The sequence below is a fragment of the Lynx rufus genome, unplaced genomic scaffold (assembly GCF_022079265.1).
Source record: "Lynx rufus isolate CCGP_SWC_20201006 ecotype Redwood Valley unplaced genomic scaffold, mLynRuf1.p SCAF_10, whole genome shotgun sequence".
Taxonomy (NCBI): domain Eukaryota; kingdom Metazoa; phylum Chordata; class Mammalia; order Carnivora; family Felidae; genus Lynx; species Lynx rufus.
In genome coordinates this window covers 57065244-57088718 of record NW_025814824.1, presented here as the reverse complement: position 1 = coordinate 57088718, position 23475 = coordinate 57065244, and the positions used below count along the sequence as shown (strand labels likewise).

Below are 23475 nucleotides of genomic sequence, written 5' to 3'. Positions count from 1 at the left end.
CAAAAGGGGATTAAAAAGTCATAATCCCAGGGGTGCCTGTGTGGCTCAGTCAGTTAAGCATCCGACTTCAGCTCACGGTTCACAAGTTTGAGTCCCAAGTCGGGCTCTGTGCTGACAGCTCAGAGCCTACAGCCTGCTGCAGATTCTGTGTCTCCCTCTCTCTCTGCCCCACCCTCCCTCCCTCCCTCTCTCTTTCTCAAAAATAAACATTAAAAAAAATTTTTTAAAGTCATAATCCCATAGATGAATAAAGAAGATGTGGTACACAAACATAATGGGATATTAGTCATAAAAAGGAATGAAATCTTGCCATTTGCATTAACATGGATGGATCTAGAGGATATAATGCTGAGTGAAATAAGTCAGTCAGAGAAAGACAAATGCCATATGATTTTACTCATATATGGAATTTAAAAAACAAAATGAACCAAGAAAAAGAGACAAACAAAAAACAGATTCTTAAATGCAGAGGACAAACTGGTGGTTACCAGAGGGGTGGAGGTAGGGAAAGAGGTGAAACAAGTAAAGGACATTAAGAATACACTTATCATGATGAGCACTGAGTAATATAAAGGATTGCTGAATCACTATACTGTATACCTGAAACTAACATAATACTGTGTGTTAATTATACTAAATTAAAAGAAGAAGAAAAAAAATAGTACCATATAAGTGTTATAGTTAAGTTTTTGAATCCTTCAAAATAATCCTTCAAAATAATCCCTGCTAGGATTTCATTTGGAACTACACATTGATTTCTTTTACATTAAAACTAGAAGAATAAAAAAAAAAAAAGTCAATTCCCCATATCAGAAACAAATTTGATTAATATTCTGGTGCTTCTATTTCCAGATATTTTCACTCTAATTGTATAAATACATTTATATACATGTATTAATCTGCTTGGGCTGCCATAACAAAATGTCATAAACTAGGTGCTTAAACAGTAGAAACTTATTTTCTCACAGTTTCTGGAGGCTGAAAAGTCAAAGATCAAGGTTCTGGAGGGTTTGATTTCTAGTGAGACCTCTCCTACCTTGCAAATGGCCACCTTCTTTCTGTGTCCTCACATAGCAGAGAGAGCTCTGGTGTCTCTTCCTCTTTTTAAAAGGGCACCAGCCCTATTAGATTAAGGCCCCCCAATGACTTCATTTAACATCTTCTCACATGTTCTATCTCTAAATACAATCACACTGGGGGAACACAATTCAGCCCACAGCATTCCACCTCTGACCCCCCCAAATTCATGTCTCTATTGCATGCAAAATACATTTTTTCCATCCCATCAGCCCCACAAGTCTTAACTCCAACTCTAAAGTCTAAAGTCCAAAGTCCAAAGTATCACGTAAATATCAACTAGGTAGATACGAATGAGACTCCACGTATGATTAATCCTGAGGCAAAACTCCTCTCCAGCTATGAACCTGTGAAACCAAACAAGTTCTGTGTTCCCAAAATACAATGGTGGGCATGCATAAGAGAGAGATTCCCATTCTACAAGAAAGAAAAAGGAAAGATGGAAAAGGTAATGGATCCCAAGTAAGTCCAAAACCTAGCAAGGCAAATTATATTAGATCTTAAGGCTGTAGAATAATTCTCTTTGTTTTGACATCCCACTGGGGTGGCAGCACCTCCACAGCTCTAAAGGATAGCCCTGCCCCATGGCTTTCTGCATTGCTCTATCCCTCTGAAACAGAAGGAAACAGCATTAATTACCCTTTGGGCCTGTGCTGAGAGTGGCAGCCCTGATAATCTCTGAATCAATCACCTTCCAGGTCATTCTTCCCTTTCCTCAAGAAAAAGCACATGTTCACAGCCAAACAATACCATGGTCTGATCCTGTAGAATCCAAGAAGTCTAACAGTCTTCACTGCCTCCCTCTTTCTTCATCCCAGTTAGTTGAAACTGGCAGTGTCTCTGCTGATATCCCATTTCTACTTCTAGATACTGCTGAGTTTGGTGGTTAATCCATAGACCAAACCCACGATCTCTTTATTGTTCTCTTCAAAACAAACTTTCTCATTTTTTACAATACAAATTGGCTAAGGAACTAAATTATGGTTCCTTTTTACTTAACAATTCCTTCTTCAATTCAACTCTCTCCTCTCTCATTTTACTATAGGCAGTAAGCAAGACCCAAGCCACATCTTCAATACTTTGCTTAGAAATCCCCTTACAAATTTTTATCTTTCACAAACACAACAATTTAGCCAAGTTTATTGCCAGTTTGTAACCAGGATTGCCTTTCTTCCAGTTTCCAATAAACTGTTCCTTATTCCATCTGAGACTACTCCAGAATGGCCTTCGATATCCTTATTTCTGCCAACAGTCCCTTCACAGCAATCTTGCCTTTTTCTAGTAAGCGCTGGAAAATTCTTCCAGGTTTTACCATCACCCGGCTTCAAAGCCACTTCTTCATTTTTAGGTATTTGTTTACAGCAGCACCCCACCTCTAGGAACCAATATCTCTATTAACCTGCTCAGGCTGCCATAACAAAATACCATAGAATGGGTAGACTTAACAGAAATTTGTATTCCAGTTTTGGAGGTTGGGAAGTCCAAGATCAAGGTGCCAGATGATTTGATTCCTAGTGAAGGTTCTCTTCCCAGCTAGCAGATAGCCAGCTTCTTATGTCCTCACACAGAGAGCTCTGTTGCCCTTTTCTCTTATAAGGGTACAGACTCTATCAGATTAGGGCCTCATTCTTATGATCTCATTAACCTTTATCACCTCCTCAGAGGCCCAATCTCCAAAGAGAGTCATACAGGAGCTAGGGCTTCAATGTATGAATTTTGGTAATGTGCAATTCAATCCATAGCAAGAAGCCTTAAATTACACATACACACAAAGTTTTATATACTTTTTTTTTAGATTTTATTTTCAAGTCACTTCTACACCCAACATGGGGCTTGAACTCACAACTCTGAGATCAAGAGTCACATGTTGTTCCATCTGAGCCATCCAGACACCCCAATTTTATATACTTTTTAGCTTAAACTTTCATTAAAATGTCCTTTTTATTATTCAAAGCATAATTTTAAATAAATGCATAATATTCAATCTTATGATCATTTACTGTTTAACTATAGTCATTTTCAAGTTTTGTTATTTAAATAATTTCATAATCAATATTTTTGTACACAAATCTTTGTCTCCTTCTCAATTACTTAGGATAAACTTTCAAAAATTCAACTGGTGAATCAAATGATTTTCTAATTGGAAAAAAAATACCAGTAATATAAACAACCAAAAAGGCAAAAAATTATTTTTTATGATTATTAATGGATATTAAAGAATCAGGACAACCAAATAAAATGTGTGATTCTTGACTGGATCATACAGTGTGTGTGGGGGGGCGGGGAACAGCTATAAAAATATTTGGGGGACAACAGGGGAATTCTTAATTTGCACTATATATTAGATAATGTTATTGTGTGAGTGTTAAATTTCTTGATTCTAATCATGGTATTCTGGTTATATAGACTGTCCTAGCTCTAAGAAGATACAACGCTGATGTGTCATGAAGTCTGAAGATTATATCCAAATGATTCAGAAAATATGTGTATTTTTGGGTATGTAATTCCTAATCTGAAATGGGACAACAGTAAAAACCTATGTCTTAGGGTTATTGTGAAGATTAAATAAGATAGTACATTTTAGCTCTTATAGCAGCATCTGGCATACTCTAAGACCTCAAAATATGTTACTTAGTATGGTTTTTCTTATTAGAAATATTACTTTAACCACTGCTTTCAACCAGGAGTTGTTAAGAGTTTGGCATCTGGTTCAGAAAAAAACTACAGTAACACAAAAGAAGCACAACACACACACACACACACACACACACACACACACACACACACCAGAGGTTGAAAACTGAAAGAGAATAGACTCCAAGTCAGTCCTTTAGTGTTTCCTCAAGCTATTTTGAGAGAAACTGAAAATGTAGCCAATGCAGGTCTCATTTCAAGAATGAATCTTTGTAGTCTGGGTAAATTAATCTCAAGAGAAATGACAAGTTCTCTCATTCAATTGTTTATCAAACTTTATTGAGGTTTACTATACTATCAGGTATGGAGAAAGAGGCTAGGAATATAAAATAGAATAATGTCTATGCCTTTAAAAACCGTGTTGTCAAAAAAAAAAAACTGTGTTGTCAAAGAAATAAACATAAATTACAGTATATAATGGGTTATATGATGGATGTGTGCACAGAGTACTCCGAAAGGAGAGGTGAGACACCCAAGCAAGACATGGGGGAAGGAGGAAATGGCAAGAAGAATTCCCAGGGGTGATGACATTTAAACTGAGCTTTAAAGAACAGTAACAGATAAAGGAGACAAAATGGGAAAAATCATTCCTCCAGGGGTAAAAGCTTGCAAATGGAGATAAAAGATGAGCACCACTGCCCTGCCTATAGCCACACATAATCAAAAGGACTCTTCCTAAAGCCAATGGTCAGATAACCATTGAAGATATAGGCCTGAATATGTGTGCTTCCAGAATATCTTCTGTTTACACACATCACTTCTCCACCCTCCCCAATTAAAAAAAAAAAAAATCCATGTTTGGAGAACTGACAGCTGTGATTAAGGAGATTCAGAGACAAGTTTCTCACTTACAACACTGGGCGGCAGCAGTGGGTAATGGCTTCCTCTGGCTTTCTTCTTGAATATAATACTAGAAGCAGAAAGGAGAAAGAAAAAAAACAGGTAAGAGGCCCAAGTAAAGCAGGAAAAAAAATCAAAACAAACAAATGAACAAAAACAATCACAGCTACATCTAAAAAAGTTTAGCATATGACTAAAGTCAAATTTTTATTGAACAGAAACAGATCATCCTGATTTCCCCATGTGATCCTGACATATAGGCCAGACTATGAAATATGCGACTGGTCCAATGTAACAGGCTAAAGCAGGATAGCAGAAGGCTGCTCTGACCTCGGGCACCTGGGTATGCACATGCTCTGCCAAGCAGCTGTAGAAGGCTTAGTTTAGAAGCCTTAGAGGGCTTATGGCTAATGTACAGATTTCCCCATTTGGGTGAGAGAACTGAAAACCTCTCTGAAACTGAGTTTTCTCATCTTTAAAAATGTGTTTTTTCCCTCACAAGGTCATGTGGAAAGTGGAATTACATATTTCAGCATGTAAAGCAACACCTAATACCTACTAGAGTCCCCTTCCCACTTACATTCTAGCTTTCCCAAGCCAACACCACCATCACAATCAGAAAAAACAGAGTACTGAAGTCATTAAAAAAAAAAAAAAGGTTCTATAAAAGGGAGAACTAAATGCAAGTCTTGAGGATGGGCAGGGTTTGTAAAGGCAAAACAAGGAGAGAAAGGCATAAACAAGTTAACACAGGTATATAGTCTGAAAAGCAGAATAGCTTGCTTCAGAGCCTACTGGAGGATTCGATTCAAAAGATATAATTTGGTCCAACAATTTGCAAATAGAACATCTGAAGTTCTCATCCTGACTCTGCTACTAATTACTATGCTCTGACATACTGGGCAAGACAGAGCTCTCTAACATTGCCAACATATGAGTCATTCATTCAACAGGTATTTCTTGAGTAACCCTCATGTACAAAGGTCTTGATAAAGTTTGTGTAATATGGTAAGGAGTTTGGACTTTAATGTGTTGGGAAGCCACTTATAATTTTAAACACAAGAGGGATAGGACTCGATTACACTCTAAAAATCCTTCTGGCTGCTGTGTGAGGTGAACCATAGGGAACAAGAGGCAAAGACTAATTTTGTCTGCAATAATCCAGACAAAAGTTTACAGCAACTTACATAGAAGTATTAGTGGTACAGGGCATTTCAAGTAGTTGGATCCAAAATACAAAACACTTTTTTGTACATAAATATACTATTATATGAAAGTATTTTATAAGCAATAAACTATGATACAAATATCAGAGAGAGACACTGCCATTATTGCTTCCAATAGGGAATAATCAGAAGTCACGCACAACTTAAACAATTTAATAGTAATAGTAAAACTGACAATCATAAAAATGCTCACAAATTCTTGAAGGTTAAGCAACCCACCACTCCAAAGTAACAAGGGGACTTGCTTATAAATAAGAACCACTACAAATGATGATGATTTGGTAGGCAGTACATAGATCTAACAGTAAGAAATTCTGTAATTTTAATTTTTCATTTTTTTTAAGAAGGCTCCATGCCCAACATGGGCCTTGAATTCACAACCCTGGGATTAAGAGTCTCATGATCTACCAACTGAATTCTAATCAAATTCTAAAGCTTTTAATATTAAACTAGAAGAACTGAGATCTAAGAGGGGAGAGTAGATATTTTCAAAAGACCTATTTCAGGAATCTCCTCCAAGCCCAAAGCAGAAAGATAAAGACCAACTAAAGCTTAATTAATTAATAATATTAAGGGGGCACCTAAATGGCTCATTTGGTTAAGCATTGGACTTTTGATTTTGGTGCAGGTCATGATCTTACAGTTTCTGAGATCAAGTCCTGCATCAGACTCTGCACTGACAGCACAGAGCCTGCCTGGGATTCTCTCTCTCCCTCTCTGCCCCTCCCCCACTCCCAAGCACATACTCTCTCAAAATAAATAAACTTTCAAATAATAATAATATGGGGTGCCTCAGTGGCTCAGTCAGTTAAGTACCCGACTTCAGCTCATGTCATGATCTCACAGTTCCTTATCTTGAGCCCCACGTTGGGCTCTTGAGCCTGCTTCAGATTCTGTGTCTCCCCCTGTCTCTGCCCCTTCCCTGCTCACTCTCACTCGCTCTCTCAAAAATAAACAAACATTAAAAAAAAATTTTTTTTAATAATAACATTAAGAGACTGGGCCCCTGGGTAGCTCAGTCAATTGAGTGCCTGAGTTTTGGTCTTAGCTCAGGTCTTGATCTCAGAGCAGTGAGTTTAGGCCCCATGATGGGCTCTAGGCTGGGCGTGAAGTCTACTTAATAATAATATTAAGAGAACTAAGGAAAAATCTATCATACCTATGTACAAAAACAAAACAAAAACCAGAGGGGCACCTGGCTGGCTCAGTCAGTAGAGCATGCAACTCTTCATCTGGGGGCCATGAGTTTGAGCCCCATGTTGGGGGCAGAATTTAAAAAAAAAATACAGTTCTAGAAAATTATATCCAATCTCGTTATGAATATACATGGAAAAATTCTAAAGAGATTACTAAGCCAAATCCATCACATATTATTTATCCATAATATGTAACTGTTGTAAATTTATATGTAAATATGTATGTACATACGTGCGTATGCATGTATGTTGGTATATAAATGGCCATACATCATGACCAGGTAGGCTTTAAATGCAAGGATGGTTCAATATCTGAAAACCTATTAATTCACTACAATAATTCACCATGATAAACAGATTAAAGAAAAATCTGTGGTCTAATGGATGCAGAAAAGACTTATATTTTCATGACAAAAATTCGTAGACAATAAAAACATAGAATTATCTCAATCTGATAAAGTACCTATCAAACATTAGGGCAAACATCATACTTCAGGACTTAAGAAGTATTCTGCTTATGGTCAGGAAAAAGACAAGGCTCCCCACTTTCACTACAACTATTAAAAATTATGCTGAGAGCACCTGGGTGGATCAATCGGTTAACCATCCAACTCCTGACTTGAGCTCAGGTCATGATGTCACAGTTCATGAAATTGAGACCTATATTAGGTTCTATCAGGACAGCGCTGAAACTGCTTGGGATTCTCTCCCCACCCCCCCCGCCCCTCCCCACTTACACACATGCTCTCTCTCAATATAAATAAACTTAAAAAAAAATACTACACTGGATGCTTTATGCAATAAACTTTTTAAAATAAGGGAGCATCAAAAACAAGCAAAGTCTGAGAAAATGACCCAGACAAGAGCAGCCTAAAGAGACATGATAATTGAATTTAACACAGTGTCCTGGATGGGCTCTTGAAACAGAAAAGGCATTGAGGTAAAAACTAAGCAAACCTGGAAAAAATGTGGCTTTTTCATGTTATTTTTAGTTAATAAATATAAATAAAACATTAACTTTTAAGTTTATAATAACATATCAGAATTGGTTCATTAATTGTAACAAATGTACCATACTAATGTATGTGTTAATAACAGGAAACTTCAGGGAGGGGGTGGAGAAGAGGTGATAAGAAAACTCCCTGTATTATATGTTCAGTATATCCATAAATCTACAACTCCTGTAAAAAATAAACTCTGTTAATAAAAATATGTATAAAATTTCAAACGCTTTAAAAAATAAAAAATTAGAAAGTGATTAAAAAGTATTATTATTCAAAGATGTCAAAACTGGTTACATAGAAAAATCTAAGAGAATCTCTAAACTAGTACAACTATTAACAGTTGCTGAAAAAATAAACTATTAGGACTACACCAAAATAAAAAGCTTCTGGGGCACCTGGCTGGCTCAGTTGCTAGAGCATGCAACTCTTGACCCTGAGGTCATGAGTTCGAAGAGCTTATTTTAAAAAAATAATATTGGGGCGCCTGGGTGGCGCAGTCGGTTAAGCGTCCGACTTCAGCCAGGTCACGATCTCGCGGTCCGTGAGTTCGAGCCCCGCGTCAGGCTCTGGGCTGATGGCTCGGAGCCTGGAGCCTGTTTCTGATTCTGTGTCTCCCTCTCTCTCTGCACCTCCCCCGTTCATGCTCTGTCTCTCTCTGTCCCAAAAAAAAATAAAAAAAAAAATTTTTTTTTAAATAAAAAAAAAAATAATATTTTCTAAAAATAAAAATAATAAAAAGCTTCTACACAGCAAAGGAAAGAATCAACAAAACAAAATGAACCTATTGAATAAGAGAAGATATTTGCAAATGATGTATTCAGTAAGAGGTGAGTATGTAAAACATATAAAGAACTTCTACACCTCAACACCAAAAAAAAAAAAAAAATCAATTAAAAACTGGGGAAAAAGTACCAACAGACATTTCTCCAAAGATGACATATAGTAGCTGAGTGGAGCCTCCAGGCCTGACTTGGACCCTCCCTGGAGAACAGACTCAGGTGGAGGAAGACAGCTTGGTGGGACTGAGGTGCATGTTTGCTAATTTGGAGAGAGAAAACCGGCAGCATAGGAACAGAGTGGGGGGAACCCCTTCTGCAGAGTGACAAAAGGAAGAAAAAGAGAGGCTGTGGAACTGTAGTATTGTATTTGGACAAGAGAAAAACCACTCTGGACCACAGACTAGGGAATGAAAAATATGGAGAAAGCTAGTTTCTACTTTGCAAACAGCCTTAGGGGCTAAACATCAGAGTTTTCAGGAGTGTGCAACTTTCTTGGAACCAAAGCTTTTTAATATTGTAGTACTTACAGGTGCAGGACACACAACAAACTGTTAAAACACATAAAAGACAGAAACCTAGCCAAAATGATTAAATGGAAGAATTCTCCTCAAAAGAAATTCCAGGAAGAAATGACAGCCAGAGAATTACTCAAAACAGATATATCTGAACAAGAATTTAGAATAATAGTCATAAGACTAATAGCTGGGCTTGAAAATAGCATAGAAGACAGAAGAGAATCTAATTGCTGCAGAGATCAAAGACCTAAGAAATAGTCATAATGATGAATTAAGAAATGTTGTAAATGAGATGCAAAATAAACTAGATGCAGTGACGTGGATGGAAGAAGCAGAGGAGAGAATAGATGAAACAGAAGATGAAATTATGGAAAATGATGAAGCTGAAAAAAAAGAGGGAAAATAAATTACTAGTCCACAAGGGGAGACTTAGAGACCTAAGTGATTCAATGAAACAAAATAATATCCATATCATAGGAGTTCCAGAAAAAGAAGAGACAGAGAAAGGGGCAGAAGGTTTATTTGAACAAATTACAACTGAGAACTTCCCTAATCTGGGGAAGGAAACAGACATCCAAGTTCAGGAGGCAAAGAGAACTCCCTTCAAAATCAACAAAAACAGGTCAATACCACGACATATAATAGTGAAACTGGCAAAATGCAGAGATAAAGAGAATCCTGAAAGTAGCTAGGGACAAATGGGCCTTAACCAACAAGAGTAGATACATAAAGGTAGTAGCAGACTTGTCCACTGAAATTTGGCAGGCCAGAAGGGAGTGGCAGGAAATATTCAACGTGCTGAATAGGAAAAATATGCAGTCAAGAATCCTTTATCCAGCAAGACTGTCATTCAGAATAGAAGGAAAGATAAAGGCTTTTCCAGACAAACAAAAACTAAAGGAGGTCATGACCACTAAACCAGCCCTGCAGGAGATCCTAAGGGAGGCTCTGGGAGTGGAAAGCAGCAAAGACTACAAAGAACCAGAGACATCACCACAAGCAAGAATCTACCGATAACACAATGACACTAAACCCCATCTTTCAATAACCACTCTGAATGTAAATGGACTAAATGCCCCAGTCAAAAGACACAGGGTATGAAAATGGATATAAAAACAAGATCCATCTATAGGCTGCCTACAAGAGATTCATTTTAGACCTGAGGATACCTGCAGATTGAAAGTGAGGGGATGGTTGACGCATGAATGGATAAAGAAGATGTGGAATACTACCTGGTGATTAAAAAGAATAAAATCTTGCCATTTGCAACTACGTGGATGGAACTAGAGGGTATTACGCTAAGCGAAATTAGTCAAAGAAACACAAATATCATATGATTTCACTCATATGAGGAATTTAAGATACAAAACATGAGCATAAGGGAAGGGAAGTAAAAATAATATAAAAACAGGGAGGGAGACAAAACGTGAGACTTTTTTTTTTTTAACATTTATTCATTTTTGAAAAACAGATAGAGACCGAGTTGGGGAGGGGCAGAGAGAGAGGGAGACACAAAATCCAAAGCAGGCTCCAGGCTCTGAGCTCTCAGCACAGAACCTGATGTGGGCTCAAACTCATGAACCATGAGATCATGACCTGAGCTCAAGTTGGATGCTTAACAGACTGAGCCACCCAGGCGTCCCAAGAGACTCTTAAATATAGAGAACAAACAGAAGGTTGCTGGAGAGGTTGTGGGAAGGGGGATGGGCTAAATGGGTAAGGTGCATTAAGGAATCTACTCCTGAAATCACTGTTGCACTATATGCTAACTTGGATGTAAATTAAAAAATAAATTAATTTTTTAAAAAAATTAAAAGTTAAAAAAAAATGAGGGGATGGAAAACCATCTATCATGCTAATGGCTGTCTAAAGAAAGCCAGAGTAGCCATACTTGTATCAGACAAACTAGATTTTAAACCAAAGACTATAATAAGAGAAGAAGAAGAAGGGCATTCTATTGTAATTAAGGGGACTATCCATCAACAAGAGCTAACAATTGTAAATGTTTATGCCCCCAACGTGGAAACACCCAAATATATAAATCAATTAATCACAAACATAAATAAATGTATGGATAATAATACCATCATTGTAGGGGACTTTAATAGTCCACTTACATCAATGGACATATCATCTAGGCAGAAGATCAATAAGGAAACAATGGTTCCAAACGACACATTGGACCAGATGGACTTAACAGATATATTCAAAACTTTTCATCCAAAAGCAGAAGATGTGGAGAAAGGGGAACCCTCTTACACTGTTGGTGGAAATGCAAACTGGTGCAGCCACTCTGGAGAACAATATGAAAGTTCCTCAAAAAATTAAAAATAGGATTACCCTATGACCCAGCAATAGCACTACTAGGAATTTACCCAAAGGAAAGAGGAGTGCTGATTCGTGGGGGCACATGTACCCCAATGTTTATAGCAGCACTATCAACAACAGCCAAATTATGGAAGAGCCCAAATGTCCATCAATTGATAAATGGATAAAGAAGACGTGGTATATATATACAATAGAATACCACTCGGCAATGAAAAAGAATGAAATCTTGCCATTTACAACAACGTGGATGGAACTGGAGGGCATTATCCTAAGTGAAATAAGTCAGTCAGAGAAAGACAAATATCATACAAATTTACTCAGATGTGGAATTTGAGAAACTTGACAGAAGACCATAGGGGAAGGGAAGGAAAAATAAGTTACAAACAGAGAGGGAGGCAAACCATAGGAGACTCTTAAATACAGAGAACTGAGAGTTGATAGGGATGGAGGGTTGGGGAAAATGGGTGATGGGCATTGAGGAGGACACTTGTTGGGATGAGCACTGGGTGCTGTAGAAAAGAGATGAATCATGGGAATCTACTGAAGCCAAGACTACACTACATGTTAGCTAACTTGACAATAAATTAAAAATAAAAATAAAGTTCAAATTTCAAAACAAACAAAAAAGACAATATAAAGATGGCCAACAGACACATGAAAAAACACTCAACATCACTTGAGCATCATCAAGGAAATGCAAATCAAAACCACAATGAGATATCACCTCACACCTGTCAGAATGGCTAAAACCAAAAAGACAAGACACAACAAGGGTTGGTGATGATGTAGAGAAAAAGAAACCCTTGTGCACTGTTGGTGAGAATGCAAACTGGTATAACCACTGTGGAATACAGTATAGAGGCTCTCCAAACAGCTAAAAACAGAACTACCATATGACCCAGTAATTTCACTACTCGGTATTTACCCAAAGAGTGCGAAAACACTAATTCAAAAGGATATATGCACTCCTACGTTTATAGCGACATTATTGACAACAGCCAAATTATGGAAGTAACCTAAGTGTCCATTATTGATGAATGGATAAAAAAGATGTGGTATATATTTACATTGCAACGTTAATTAGCCACAAAAAAGAATGAAATCTTGTCATTTGGAACAACATGGATGGAGCTACAGAGTATAATGCTAAGTGAAATAAGTCAAAGACAAATACCATATAATTTCAATTATATGTGGAATTTAAGAAACAAACAAGAGACCAAAACAAAAAACAACAACAACAAAAAAACAGACTCTTAAATATAGAAAATGGGTGGTTACCAGAAGGGGAGGTGAGGGGGGTGAACTAGGTGAAGGGGATTAAGATGTACATTTATCGTGATGAGAAATGAGTAATACACAGAATTGTTCAATCACTATATTGTACCCCTGAGGCTAACATAATGCTGTATGTTAATCACACTGGAATTAAAGTTTTAAAAGTTGCTGTATAAGATGAATACTAAAAATATGAACAAAGCACTACCTTATAACAGCAATGAACTATTAGAAAATGTAATTTTTAAATATGCCATTCACAATGATTAGAAATAGATACTAACAAAAGAAATGCAAAATCAACATGAAGAAAATAGGTTTCCTCACTACAGCACTTCTAACACTTTAATACTTACTGTATTTATTACATTTCCTGCTTATTGTCTATCTCCTCCTATTTGATCTATCAGAACAGGGATCTTTGTTCAACCTCTGGTGTTTACCAAACATCTAAAAACAGTGACTGGTATTTAGTGTTTGGTAATTTATTTGTTGAATAAATGACTGCATGTCACCAATAAACAGACAAATGCAAATTAAAACAATAATACTCTACACTCATTAGATTAGCAAATACTTTTAATCTGGTAGTAGCAAGTATCAGTAAGTATACAAAGCAGCAGGAAATGTAATATAAATTGGTACAATTATTTTGGAGAACAATTGAGCAATATCTAGTAAGGCTGAACAGAGCATATCCCACAACCAAGCAATTCTACTTCCTGGGTATATATATATCCAAAGAATCCTCATTCATAAACATACAGAAATAAGGCTCAAAGATCTTCACTGCAGCATACATTTATAATAGTGAAAACCTAATGGTCCGTGAGGAGGAAAAGTAATAGTGGTACAATCCAACTCTGTCAAGTGGTAGATCCCTAAGCCAGTCTTGACTTAGTACTTCTGACCCAAGGGGTTCCAGTGGATGGGAACTGTTAAATACACACCGGAGAATTAAGAAGACTCTATACTGTGTTTTTGAAATGATATGACAAGATCTTGATAATTACTGAATCTTGGGAATATGTGTACTGGTTTCATTTTATTATTCCCTCTACTTTTAAGTCTCCTTAAAATTTTTCCATGATAAAAACAGAAAAAAGTACACAGGAGCCAACATGAAGGAGATACCACTAATGAAAGAGCAGATGATTTTAGTATCAAAAAGAATAATGACTGTAATGGATTGAAACAAATCAATAATATCAAAACCCATAAATTCATAATGATACACTACTAAAAAAAAGAGAACACATTCATTGCCTGGAGAAGTTTCCTATTATTTTGAAAACTGAGGGGCACCTTGGTGGCTTAGTTGAGTATCCGACCCAACTTCAGCTCGCATCACCATCTCACAGTTCATGAGTTTGAGCCCCACATCAGGCTCTATGCTGACAGCTCAGGGCCTGGAACCTGCTTTGGATTCTGTGTCTCCCTCTCTCTGCCTCTCCCACGCGCGCACGCTGTCTCTCTCCCTCTCTCTCAAAAAGTAAAAAAAAAAAAAACAACTTTTTTTTAATTTTTTTTTTTAACGTTTATTTATTTTTGGGACAGAGAGACAGAGCATGAATGGGGGAGGGGCAGAGAGAGGGGGAGACACAGAATCGGAAACAGGCTCCAGGCTCTGAGCCATCAGCCCAGAGCCCGACGCGGGGCTCGAACTCACGGACCGCGAGATCGTGACCTGGCTGAAGTCAGACGCTTAACCGACTGCGCCACCCAGGCGCCCCCAAAACATTTTTTTAAAAAGAAACAACAAAAGAGAATGTTTTTCTTGTACAGATTTTATTACAAGTGAACGAAAGAGCTGTAAGAGAAAGTCCTTTTTCACAGACAAATCATAGTAAATAAAGGTTGGAGGGGTAATATAATTAGAAAATCATCATTTTACAAGCCCTAATTAAATAATAATTATCTGCTGCTAAAACCAAGTGGGAAGACTGGTGGGAAAGCTTTATTATGGATAAAACTGGCTGACACCAGTTGAACCCACTGTTGAATTTTTTTCACATGTATGATGTTTATTGTGAAAGTAACTGCAAGTAGTAAGTGCCTCTCCACTGTTGAATTTTAATATCACTAAAGTGAGATGAGACACCATCTCCCTACCAAAAAAGAACTTCAGTCTAAGTCTCAATCTAATCCTTGAACTATTAGATATAATTTTTAGTTTAAAAGAACAGAGATAGAGGAACATGGTAAATAAAACCCTGGGGATATAATCAGCCAAATCCAGAATATGCAGGATTCTATAAAACAAATGAGGGAAGGGGAAAGTTACAGAATAAAAATTATTTACTAGACATAATAACCAAATGTGAACAACTTGTTTGGATCCTGAACTGAACAAATCAACTGTGAAAATGTATCTTTGAGACAATAATGGAAATCTGAACTTACTAGGTGGGACATGACATTAAGAGATTATTGTTAGGGGCGCCTGGGTGGCTCAATTGGTTAAGCGTTCGACTTCAGCTCAGGTAATGATCTCACAGTCTTTGAGTTCGAGCCCTGTGTCGGGCTCTGTGCTGACAGCTCAGAGCCTGGAGCCTGCTCGGATTCTGTGTCTCCCCCTCTCTCTGCCCCTCCCCTGCTCATGCTGTCTCTCTCTGTCTCAAAAATAAATAAAAACATTAAAAAACAAATTATTGTTAAATGTGATGAAGGGTATGTGGTTTTTTTCATCTACATATAAAAAGGCATTATCTATTAAAGATGTACACATATTCACATATTTGTGAGACAAGATGATGTCTGAGATTGGTGTTAAAACACTACAGCAAAAAGAGAGGAATAATTCTACTTACTTTTCATGTTAGGAAATTTCAATAACAAATTTTTTAAATAAAGTAGCAATCACAATAAGATAGCACTTCACATTTACTATGATGGCCATATTCAACAAGTGTTAGCGAGAATGTGGAGAAAACGGAACCCTTATACACTGCTGGTAGGAATGTACAATGGTACAGCCACTTTGGGAAAAAGTATGGCAATTTCTAAAACAGTTAATCATAGTTACCATCTGATCCAGCAATTCTACTCCCAGGTGTATACCCAAGAGAAAACCTATGTCCAAACAAAAACTTGTACGTCAATGTTAATAGCAGCATTATCCACAACAGTAGAAATAATCTAATTGTCTACCAACTGATAAATGGATGAAAGGTAGTATAACCATACAATGGAATATTATTTGACAATGAAACAGAATGAAGTAGTGTGTACATGCCACAACATGGAAGAAATTTTGAAAATATTATGCTAAGTGAAAGAAGAAAATCATAAAGAACCACATATTGTATAATTCCATTATATGAAATGTCCACAATAAGTCAATGTATAGAGATAGAAAGTAGATATTTGCCTAGGACTAAGGAGGATGAGAGAATTGGGAGTATGATGGCTAAGCGCATAGGATTTCTTTACGGGGTAATGCAAATGTTCTAAGGATGTACAACTCTGAATATACTAAATTTTATACTTTAAATGTGTGAGCTTTATGAACTATATTTTAATAGTTATTAAAAACATTAACAACAGGTGATATAGGGAGGGATGAAAGAAGTAAACTTAGTGAACTCCAAATCCTAGAATAGAAACAAAAAGCAAAAATCTTAAAGGAAGTTGAGAACCACAGGCCAAGAACCACCATTTTTAGAACTTATAAAATTCCTCCCTATTTGCTGAAGTTACATTTGGTTTTTTATTGTTTTAACCTCTTCATCTGATTCTGCCTAGTGACACACAGCAAAACCTATAAAATCAAAAGCACAATGTTTTGGTTTTTCCAGATTTTATTTTTAAGTAATTTCTACACCCAGTATGGAACTTGAACTCATGACCTTGAAATCAGGACTCACATGCTCTACCAACTGAGCCAGCCAGGTGCCCAGCCATCTGTTTCTTTACTAAGTAAACAAAGAAGATAGGAGTTTGGAAAATGCATACCACTCTACACCCAGGCTATGGGAAAACAAAAAAATACAAAGGGTAAAGTGAGAAAAAGAGTGGATTTGGCATGTATCAAGGAGAGAAGAAAGATTGGAACTTTTAACAGAGAAAAGTTGAGGTACTGGCTGGGGCATAAGAAGAATTATATAGTCCAAATAGTAGGCAGCCTAGAGAGGATTCAGGTGAATTAAGAAAAAACCCTGACACTTGTCACAAATTCCATTTTCTCACCTGTGATTTAACTCACTGCGGGTTGAACTGTGTTCCTCAAAACAATATGTTGAAGTCCTAATCCCCAGTACCTATGCATGTGACCTTATTTGTAAATGGGGTTCTGCAGATGTAATCAAATTAGTTCAGTGACTATTGCCCTTACAAGATAAATGTAAATTTGGACAGAGACACACAAAGAGAACACATTGTGAGGAGACACAGAGACACACAGGGAGGTAGTGGCAACAGGCAGAAATTTGAACAATGTGTCTTCAAACCAAGGAACAGCAAGAACTACTGAAAACCACCAGAAGGCAGAAGAGAGTCATGGAACAGTTCCTCAGAACGTCCAGCAGGGAACTGACCCTGCCAATAGCTTCATTTCAGAATTCTAGCCTTCAGAATTGAGAGGATAAATTTCTGTTTTTGTAAGCCACCTAGTTAATAGCACTTTGCTATGGAGGCCCTAGGAAACTAATACACTCATCAAAACACTTCATTTTGGAATCCTGAACTAATCCACAAATATTGGTCAGTAATTGCCAAATGTGACAACTCCATTACTCATCATCTTTGTTCTCATTAACATCGGACAGTATCAAGAATTTCTGCCTTAAAACCCTTTTACCCTTTGTTCCACGAGCCTTTTTCTTTTTCTACTTGCTCTCTTCAGTTCCTTCTCCATCTCTTGTTTTTCCATATTCTACATTTGATGTTCCCCCTTGTTATTCTTCAATAATTTTTACAGAGGCACCTGGATGGCTCAGTCGGTTAAGCATCCCACTTGGGCTCAGATCATGATCTCACGGTCTGTGCGTGGTTCAAACCCCACAATGGGCACAGTGTTGATAGCTCAGAGCTTGGAGCCTGCTTCAGATTCTGTGTCTCCCTCTCTCTCTGCACTCCCCCCCCCCCCCGACTCTCCCTCTCGCTCTCTCTCAAAAATAAATATTAAAGGGGCGCCTGGGTGGCGCAGTCGGTTAAGCGTCCGACTTCAGCCAGGTCACGATCTCGCGGTCCGGGAGTTCGAGCCCCGAGTCAGGCTCTGGGCTGATGGCTCAGAGCCTGGAGCCTGTTTCCGATTCTGTGTCTCCCTCTCTCTCTGCCCTTCCCCCATTCATGCTCTGTCTCTCTCTGTCCCAAAAATAAATAAACGTTGGAAAAAAAAATTAAAAAAAAAAAAAATATTAAAATAAAAAAATTTTAAAAATACTTTTTTACATACTTTACATGAGTGAGTTCTTCTATTCCTGGGACTTCAAATGCTACCTTTATGTTCATGAATCCTAACTCTATGCCAATAGCTCCTCACCCTATCTAACACCCTGAGCTTCATATTCTTTCATGAAGTTGCTTACCAGACATTTCCATTGAAATATCTGTTGGCATTCCAAATTCTACCTTATAATCAGACCAATTTTGTAACAGCCCAAAATGTCCAAAAATGAAAATCTTATCTTTTTCCTCCACGAGCAATAACAAAAACATCCCCCATTCCTGATGGCCCAGACTGAGTTGTCTGTGTTTCCTTTTGTGCACCAGAGTTATCTCTGGAGATAAGACAAGGCCAAGCAATGTAATAGTCTAAGCATCCCTAAAAAGAACATACAAATAACAATTTACAGTTGACTTTTTTAAATTTTATTTGAGAGAAAGAGAGAGAGGGAGGGAGGGAGGGAGGGACAAAGAGAGAGAATCCCAAGCAGGCTCCTGTCAACACAGAGCCCAACACAGGGCTTGAACTCACAAACTATGAGATCACAACCTAAGCCGAAGTTGAATGCTTAACCGACTGAGCCACCAAGGCACCCTTAACAGTTGACTCTTGAACAATGGGGGATTAGGAACATTAACCTTCCACACAGGCAAAGGTTCACATATAACTTTTGATTCCCCCCAAAATTTAACTGCTAATAGCTTACTGTTGAGCCTTACCGATAAGGAGTCAATGCATGTTTTGTATGTTATATGTATTATATACTGTATTCTTACAATAAACTAGAGAAAAAAGATGTTAAGAAAATCATATACGTTTGCATTATTACACATTACATTTACAGTACTATATCAGAAAAAATCTGTGTATGACTAGACCCATACAGTTCAAACTCACGCTGTTCAAGAGTCAACTGTATGCCAAACATCTGGAAATTAGCAAAAGAAATGCCTTCTGCTCATCTCTGTAACAAGAGAACAGTTTCCCTAGTATAAGCTCCCACCCAAAAAGTCTAGAGCCAGACTAGTGCCAACTCAGCCATTAATGGGGAACAATGAGAAAAATAGAAAAAGTGGGAGATAGATCCTTCTAAATGTCCAATGATCTTCCAGCTTTCTTGTTTCTTTAATGTAGCTTAAATTCTTTCATTCTTCAACATGCTCTTGGGTCCTCTTCCCTTGACAAACTATAAAGTGTCCTATAAAGAAATTTTTTCCAGGGTGCCTGGGTGGCTCAGTCGGTTGAGCATCCGATTCTTGATTTCACTTCAGGTCACGATCCCAGGGTTGTGGGATCAAGCCCCATGTTAGGCTCCATTCTGAGTATGGAGCCTGCTTAAGATTCTCTCTTTCTCCTTTTGTCCCTCTCCCCCAGTTACGCTCTCTAAAATTTAAAAAAAAAATTAAAAAAAAAAAGAAAAGAAATATTCTCCCATCTCTGTAACATAAATAATGCAATTCCTACCTCACTGTCAGCTCCCAAGACATTGATTTGCTCCAATTTGTAAGTCCAGTATCTGGCCTCCTCCTCTGGGATATCTACCATGAAAAAGAAGAAATTACATTACGAGGTTAATAATTTGATCATGCACCAATAATCCTTTATTCCAACAAATAATCAAGGTAGAAAGTGATGGACAATTTTACTGGTGGGCTTGGTTCTTGACATGAATATGATCTTGCATCTTCACAGAAAACAAAATAATATTCTATTATTCCCACTGGATCAGAAGACTTATTGTCAAAATGTCAATACTACCCAGTGTGATCTACATATTGAATGCAATCACTATCAAAACCTCAATGATTTCTTTTGCAGAAATAGGAAACCCCATTCTAAAACTCATAAGGGAAAAAAATAAATAAAAGTTATAGGGCATCCCAGTAACTCCAAATAGCCAAAAACAATCTTGAAAGGGAAGAACAAAACTGGAAGACTCACATTTCCTAATTTCAAAACTTACTATAAAACTACAGTAATCAAAACAACATGGCACAGACATATAGAACAATGGAACAGAATAGGGAGCCCAGAAATAAAATATAGTCAAATGATTTTTTGACAAGGGTACCATGAACATTCAATAACAGGAGTACCTGGCTGGCTAGGTCAGAAGAGCATGTGACTCTTGATCACAGGGTTGTGAGTTTGAGCCCCATGTTGGGTATAGAGATTAAATAAAATCTTAAAAGAAAAAAAAACACTCAATAGGGAAAAGCATCTTTCAACAAATGGTGCTGGGAAAACTAGATATCCACATGCAAAAAGAACGTTGGACATTTACCTAACACCACATACAAAAAATTAACTCAAAATGAATTAAGACCTAAACTGAAGACCTAAAAGTATAAAATTCTAAGAAAATATAGGGCAAAATCTGAGTGATGTTGGATTTGGCAATGATCTCTTGGAGAGGACACCAAAGGTACAAGCCATGACAGAAAAAGCAGACAAAATGGACTTCATGAAATTAAAAAAAAAAAAAAAAATTCTGCATCAAAAGACACTATCAACAGAATCAAAAGGTAACCCATAGACAGAGAAAATATTTACAAAATGTATCTGATAAGGAATTAACACTCAGAATAGAGAACTCAAACTCAAGAACAACAAAAACCCAATTCAAAAATCAAGAAAGGACTTGATAGACATTTCTCCAAAGATGATATACAAATAACCAATAAGCACATGAAAAGATGTTCAACATTATTGATCATTAGGAAAAATACAAATCAAGACTACAATAAGATCCCACTTCACACCCAATAGGATGGCTACTATCAAAAAAAGAGAAAGAGCGCCAAAGTGGCTCAGTTGGTTGAGCATCTGACTCTTGATTTTACTTAGGTCATGATCCCAGGGTCAGGGATCAAGCTCCACTTCAGGCTCTGCACTGTACATGGAGGCTGCTTCAGATTCTCTCTCTAGTGGCACCTGGGTGGCTTAGTCGGTTAGGTGGCTCAGCCAACCAACTCTTGATTTTGGCTCAGGTAATGATCTCGAGGTTGGTGGGATCAAGCTCCAAGTTGGGCTGTGTGCTAACAGCCCACAGCATGCTTGAGATTCTCTCCTTCCCTCTCTGCCCCTCCCCACTGCCGTGTGTGCACACAGTCTCTCAAAATAAAGTTTTTTAAAAAAGAAGAAAAAATAAGGTTATATCCTCATTTCTATATATTTAAAACTGACCAATTAACCAATCAATTAAGACTGTGACAACTTCCAAAAAAAAAAATCTCTTAAAAACATCAGTAAGGGGTATCTGTGTGGCTCGGTTGGTTAAGCGACCAACTTCAGCTCAGGTCATGATTTCCTGGTTCAGGAGTTCAAGCCCTGCACTGCGCTCTCTGCTGTCAGTGGGCAGCATGCTTCCGATCCTCAGTCTCCCTCTCTCTCTGCCTCTCCCCCACTTGCACACTCTCTCTCTCTCTCTCTCGCTCTCTCAAAAAGTAAATAAACTTAAAAAAAATAAAACATTAAGTAAAAATAATAATAAAAATAAAAACATTGGGGCGCCTGGGTGGCTCAGTCGATAAAGCGTCTGGCTTTGGCTCAGGTCATGATCTCGCGGTTCGTGGGTTCGAGCCCCACATTGGGCTCTGTGCTGAGAGCTCAAAACCTGGAGCCTGCTTCGAATTCTGTGTCTCCCCCGCCCCCCTCCCCTGCTCATGCTCTGTCTCTATCTCTCAAGAATAAATAAACTTAAAAACAAAAAAATAAATTAATTAAAAAAATAAAATAAAAACATCAAGTACATCTGTATATCTAACACAAAAGAGAAAACGTAGGCAATATATGGATCAGATCAACTTTGGAGACATTTAAATAGATATATTCTTCAGTAGTCCACATGAAGAAATCAAATCCAGGCCTTTCTCCTTTGTCCCTCTGGTTCAAACGTTCACCTCCTTCCCCTGAAACAGCTCTTCAGCAACTGGTGGCAACATTTTAAAGTTTTATAATAAAACCTTCAAGTAATCTACAACCTAATTTATATAGTTCTTCCTCATCCATAAAATGGTGTACTCCACACTTGTTAAAAAGAAATGAGAGGGGAGGAAGAGCTGTTTATATGTTCTGATGTAGAATGATTCACCAAGGTACATTATTAAGTGGATAACAGCAAGGTGTAGCAAATGTGTTAGAAAATCCTATTTTTTTTAATATTTATTTACTTTTGAGAGAGAAAGAGAGAGACAGACAGAGTGCGAGCAGGGGAGGGGCAGAGAGAGAGGGAGACAGAATGCGAAGCAGGCTCCAGGCTTTGAGCTGTTAGCAGATAGCCTGATGCGGGGCTTGAACTCACAAACCACAAGATCATGACCTGAGCCGAAGTTGGACACTTAACCAACTGAGCCACCCAGGCAACCCCTACTATTTGTATTTTTAAAAGAGGTTGACATTTATATATATACTTATATATTCAAAGACTAGCTCTGGAAAGATACACAAGAAAGTACTAATCATGGTAGTCTGTAAGTAAAAGAACATATTTGTGACAAAGACTCAATTTTCAACAGGTAACTTTTAAACCACTGTGCACTGCCTCACCCACAAGATAGTTTTTAAAAAACATAGAGCTACAAGGATGTTTCTTGCACTACTGTTTATAACAGCACAAACTTTGAAAAATCAAAATACCCACCCAGAGGAACGGTTAAATGTATTATAGTTTAAATTAAAAGCCCAGGTTCCAAAGCCAAGTCAGTGGAGTTTAAATTCTGGCTTTACTACTTACTAGCTATGTGACCTTGGGCAAAAGACTTAAATACTCTCTGCCTCAGCTTCCTTATCTCTAAAAAGGAGACAATAGTTAGGTCCACCTCGAAGGATTTAAATAATGAATATTATACGAGGAAATATGCAAAAATGCTTAGTGATATACTCACTGACACACAGTAATTAGTCAACAAATGCTACTTTTATTATCATTGTGTATTCACACAATAAAAAATCAACCATGGAAATTATAAAGGAATAGCATTTATTTTATATGCATTTATTTATGTAATTAGTGAAACAGGTCAGAATGTAATATATACAGTGCTATTTTATAGGAAAAACTATATTATGTGCATAAAAAAATAAAAGAAACAAAACATCTCAACACGTAAAAAAGAGATTAGAAATTTTAATGTCCCTTTGCAAACCTGTA

General features: G+C 37.4%; 1 protein-coding gene across 1 annotated transcript in view; it reads right to left on the bottom strand.

The window, feature by feature from the left end:
• The window catches only part of UNC13B (unc-13 homolog B), a 263053-nt gene that overhangs the window by 134079 nt on the left and 105499 nt on the right, over positions 1–23475 (bottom strand). Inside the window, exons 6-7 of the mRNA XM_047065931.1 lie at positions 19788–19861; positions 4624–4681 (exon numbers count right to left, since the gene is read on the bottom strand). Of these exons, the coding sequence (XP_046921887.1) occupies positions 4624–4681; positions 19788–19861 (132 nt within the window). The remainder of the gene's footprint in view (positions 1–4623; positions 4682–19787; positions 19862–23475) is intronic.